Below are 5,663 nucleotides of genomic sequence, written 5' to 3'. Positions count from 1 at the left end.
CCTCACGAAGGGAGAGCATATTAAAGCAGATTCCAACACAGCCCCCGTTGGCTTTCTGAGGGGAAATCAAAACCTTTAACCCCCCCATCGATTTTCCACCTGGGACTGGTAGTGAGCTTGCTTTCCCTGCAACTCATCAACAGGTCCGGGGAAAACTTCCACTCAAACCCCAGAGTTGGAAGAGGGCTACCATAGTTCCCATCCCTAAACCAAGGAGCCGGGGAAGTACCCCCCAATCTCTCTCCTCAGCGGGTCTGGCCAAGACTGCCGAAGGATGGTACTGAACCGGCTCCGATAGAAAATGGGACCCCCAACGAACACCTCCACGGTTCACCAGGGGCATGAGCACACGCCCAGCATAGCCATGCTCTTGAGCACAATAAGCACGGGCATATCTGTGGCAATATTCCTTGACCTGGAGAAGGCTTTTGAATTGGCAAGTCCTCTTGCAATTCAGGAGAGCCTGATCCAAAAAGGAATCAGAAGTAAGCTCCTGGCTTGGATAGGTGACTACTTTAGGAATAGAACAGCCAGAGTCAAATTCCAAGGTCACCTATCACAGCACATGCCACTAGAGAATGGAACGCCACAGGGTGGGGTTCTCAGTCTAGCCCTTTTTAATACATTAATGTCCTGTAATACATTAATGTCCTGTATCATTCCTAAGACAAAGCCCGCAGAACACAGCCGTCGTGCTGGTAAAGAGATTATGCGAGATGCTTACACCACGGCTACAGGAGACTGCTCCAGACTCGCCTGCTGGCAATCCCACTGCCACGGTAAGCACCGAGTGTCAGAGAAACAAATGAGACAGCCATAAAAAGCTGACACAGGCCGGGCCATAAGTGAAAGGCCCAGGCGAAGCCAGAACTTCGCAAATCTCAAGCAAGCAAGCAAGCGAGTCAGCACCAGCTGACACACGTGAGCGAGTCGGCATTAGTGACACAGGCCGGGCTCCCCTCATGGCATAGCCCGGGCGAGACTAAGCTTCGCTTAGTGGAATTTTATGGAAGATCGTTTGGTATTTTTTTTGTCTTTTATAGTTCTTTATGCATATATATGTGTGTGTCTGTCTGGCCATTTTTGCTGTGGATTGTGAATAAAAAGGAGGAGAGGGAAGAGGAGGGAGAAGATGAACTACAAGAAGAGGAAGAGAAGAAGACGAAGATGATGATGAAGAAGAAGAGATAGAAGAAAATGAAGAAGAAAAAGAACTACAACAACAACCACAACAACAAATAACAATAACAACTACAACAGCAACAGCGTTAACCAAAATATTTAGAGGATACGAAGATAAATTAGACACAAAGATGATATGCTTTAAAAAAGACTGAATATACATATAAGAAACTGAAGCAATATAACACTTAATCAAATACAATAAACAACAAAATAACAAAAACGGAAAAAGATGTAGAAAAAAAACGAAACTTGAAATAATTAGATGCACATGAAAATATCCTCTAATAGTTTTAGGCTCCGGGTTAGTACAGTGGTAACGTGTCGGCCTCTCATCCAAAGAGACGGCGGTTCGCGCTCCGCCCAGGCGCGAAAAGTTACAATTGTCGCCCCGAGGTTACTGCTGTGGCTGGGCACCACAGCGGGTAAGGACCAGGTTTCAGACAAAGGAAAGCCCAGCTGACACACGTGGGGCGAGTCGGCATTAGTCGACACAGGCCGGGCTCCCCTCATTGCATAGCCCGGGCGAGGCTAAGCTTCGCATATCGGACTTATCCTTATCTAAGACTTTTATCCCGTTTTCTATGTCGCAGGACCTCTTGACCGACCACAAGCGGCAGCGGGGAAGTGGGGAGACTATCGCAATTGTGATGCTCCTAAGTGGCTTCTGCAGGCTATGTACGATCATATAGCCAACACACACCCGGTGAGTCAACCAATATCTTATCTTTTGCCTTTCACTAAATTATCTGGTAATTTGCTAGTTGGATTATTGCATAGGATAAGTATATAATATATATATATATTTTATATATATAATATATAATATTATATTTTATATATATCTATATATAATATATATATATATAGTATATATTATATATATATTATATATATATATATATATATATATATATCATATATATATTTTATTTGTATATATATAATATATATAATATATATGTATATGTATACAATATATAATTTAAAATATATATATATATATATTATATATATATATGTATTTTTTCCTGGTTAAGCAAAAGGTAATATTGTAGCTGATAGCTAAAAGGTAATCTTCTAGTTTGAGCAACATAGAAACAGTTATAAAGATATTATCAAAAATAGAAACAAAAAAGATACAAGACAGCATACCTCTCTCTCTCTCTCTCTCTCTCTCTCTCTCTCTCTCTCTCTCTATATATATATATATATATATATATATATAATATATATATATATATATATATATAATATATGGGTCTTTTAGATTAAAATAAAACAAAAGAAAGAAATTAATGACATTATCAACTAAAATTTCCGAGTTATAAACCTAAAAATAAACCTCTAACATTTCTTCACACGAAAATTAGTTGGAAACGGACAACGAACATAACAAACTATCAGCATCCACATATCTATCTAAAGACGCTCCACTTCTAACGTGACCTCGATTTTATCATCTGGACGGAGGACCCCTACATACATATTCCAATACATATACTCATACTTTCCCTGTACATACACATCTACCTTCCTCACGTTTACACAGAACCTCTCCACTTCTAACAGGACCTCGATTTCATCATCTGGACGGGCGACCTCGTACCGCACAACGTCTGGAATACGTCGAGACAAGAGAACGTGGAAGTGATACAGGAGACGGTGCAGATGCTGCGAGAAAGCTTTCCAGCTGTGCCCGTCTTCCCGGTGCTGGGAAATCACGAATCAGCCCCTGTCAACTCGTAAGCTGCCTTGGTAGTAATAAAGATAGTAGTAGTAGTAGTAGCAGTAATTTATATTTTTTTAACGGTAGGTTCATGTTTGAGCCGCCGTGGTCACAGCATGATACTTAATTGTAGTTTTCATGTTGTGATGCTCTTGGAGTGAGTACGTGGCAGGGTCCCCAGTTCCTTTCCACGGAGAGTGCCGGTGTTACCTTTTCTAGGTAATCATTTTTTCTATTTATCCGGGCTTGGGACCAGCACTGACTTGGGCTGGCTTGGTCACCCAGTGGCTAGATAGGCAATCGAGGTGAAGTTCCTTGCCCAAGGGAACAACGCGCCGGCCGGTGACTCGAACCCTCGAACTCAGATTAACGTCGTGACAGTCTTGAGTCCGATGCTCTAACCACTCGGCCACCGCGGCCTTAGCAGTAATATAGTAGTAGTAGTAGTAGTAGTAGTAGTAGTAGTAGTAGTAGTAGTAATTGTAGCAGCAGCAGCAGTTAATGGTAGTAGTAGTAGTAATAATAGTAGTAGTAATAGTAGTAGTAGTAATAGTGGTAGTAGTAGTAATAGTAGGGGTAGTAATAGTAGTAGTAGTAGTAGGAGCCGCAGCAGCAACCATAAAAAACATGATAATAATCCTATAATTATGATAATGACATCAACAACAATAATAAAGATTGTGGTAAAATAGCAAATAATGATAATTGTATTGATAAATTATTATTACTAAAGAATAATGACAACAACGCATTTGGTTTCAATCATAACGTAATTAAGATATTAATAAAAAGGACAATGGTAATGGCATATAAAGACTTTTGATACAGTCGCAAACAACGGTGATAGATACCACTGCTATCCATGGAATTTGTTGGTACGAAGGTAAGTTGCTATCCAATGATTTTGGAAGCAATATAAATTAAAATAACCAAGATTATTTTAAGAAATTGATTTGTATTCTAAACATTAATGAACGTAACTAACTTCGGTGGATTTCCAAAAGACTGCCCGACATCATGGGAGATAAACAGTGTGCAAATCCCTTTGCTTGTTTTCAAGCCGGAAATTTGAGTAATTAAGTCATGGTTGCTTTTCGTAAGTTCTAGAAAGATTGCTTAATGTCTACCCTTTGAAGTATTTACATTGTAAAGGTTGGTCAAAGAGTGTAAGGTGTTTATGTATTAAGTGAAATACCTGAACCAGTTTTTTTACTGATTTAGTCGGTCAGAGCAAGCAGTACTATGGGCCACATTGCTCTTTTATAAGTTGCCAATGTTTTATGTGTGGGTTTGGGTAAAGGGAATGACTCTTCACTTTTTAGATTTATCACTGAATAATTTTATGTTTCTAATTTTGTAATGTTTCTTTTCTTAAATAATTGCTTAGTTATTGTTCACTCATTCTGTCATTGACCTACCCTAATTTTTAGTCAGTGCTGATCAATATTTTACAACACTGCCCATCTAGGTCTTAAAAATATTCGTTTAAATGGAAATATTAATCATACCCTAGACATGGAAACCAGGTGCGTGTAACAGTATATATACATACATATATATAATTATATATATATATATATATATATATATATATATATATATATATATATATATATATATATATATATGAAAGTATTTATATGTGGAGTTTAACAGTGCAAATATGAAAGTATTTATATTTAGAGTAACAACGCAAACGTCTGAACTGAGAAAATATGATCAAGTTACAATATACAGATGTGACCTTCTTAACTACCGAGTTTCGTATATCACCCAGGGGTCGGACAAAGATGCGTCCCAGGCAGTACCCGCGACTTTGACCTTTCTGGAGAATCTGGTCATTTCCGCATCATAGGAAAATCACCCTCAAAGCCCGATCGAAGGGCGGACCTATGAATTGCGACGATCCGCAGCCAGCCAATCAGGAAATAGCGTCCTAAGCTGACACTTGGATCAGCCACACCTATTTTCCTGTAAGACGGGTCATCGCCCCGCCTAGCGTGCCGACCCGAGATAAAAGACAGTAGCAAAGACACTTAGTCACAGAAGAGAGAGAGAGGGGATGATCGGTTCCGGCAAGGGTGGCGGACGGGGCGCAGCGGGTGGAGCCGAGCAACGCCAAGAGAGTTACCTTGATGCCATGATCCCTCGATCGTGTGGCTTTTGCATGGGCATATTAAAGAGATGCACCGCGCCCGGTCCCATGCAATCTCGGCCTCGGCTCTTCCGCGTTACCGGACGGTTACGCGCCCCCCCATTGTTTGATGCCACGATGCTATGTGCTTGCATGTAGCTTCGTGCCCTACTAGCCTACTCTTTCCTATGCGAATTTTCGGCATTAGGATGACTCTGTGCACACCTTCTGGTGAACTGGACCCCATCTTCGGGCGCGTGCTCGGACGTGGGCAGACCTTTACCTCCCGCAGGGGAGGGTGTGTCTGGGGGGCCTTAGAAGGCCTGCCTTACGGTGTGCATAGAGTTGCCATTCTTTTGTTAGGGATTGGTCTGGCAGACCATCTGATGACTGCCACTCTTTTTCTTTCGAATAGGGCGATAGGCAGGTAGAGCCCCCTTGTCAGGCCTTCAGCCAGGTTCTGTCTAATAGCAGCTGCTAGACAGAACATCAAGTTCCCGTGATAGGAAGTACCTGGATAAAAGTTAGTCTTTCTCCCTCACTGTGATGAAATAGTCTGTGGTTGACTATTTCAGAGGGATGAAGGAACTTACTGGAACAGTACAGGTCCCCTCTAGA

The 5,663-nt window shown here is 41.1% G+C and overlaps 1 protein-coding gene across 1 annotated transcript; it reads left to right on the top strand.

Annotated features, from left to right (window-relative positions):
- Window positions 1-1,775: 1,775 nt before the first annotated feature.
- Window positions 1,776-2,955, top strand: LOC119597873 (sphingomyelin phosphodiesterase-like; the record flags this gene model as incomplete). The annotated part of the gene is given in 2 exon segments (XM_037947530.1): window positions 1,776-1,888; window positions 2,755-2,955. Coding segments are annotated over 2 exon segments (290 nt in total), but the record flags the coding sequence as incomplete, so codon positions are not given.
- Between the last annotated feature and the right edge of the window lie 2,708 nt (window positions 2,956-5,663).

This window comes from Penaeus monodon, chromosome 40 (genome assembly GCF_015228065.2).
Source record: "Penaeus monodon isolate SGIC_2016 chromosome 40, NSTDA_Pmon_1, whole genome shotgun sequence".
Lineage (NCBI taxonomy): Eukaryota > Metazoa > Arthropoda > Malacostraca > Decapoda > Penaeidae > Penaeus > Penaeus monodon.
This window is presented reverse-complemented; position numbering and strand designations above follow the sequence as displayed.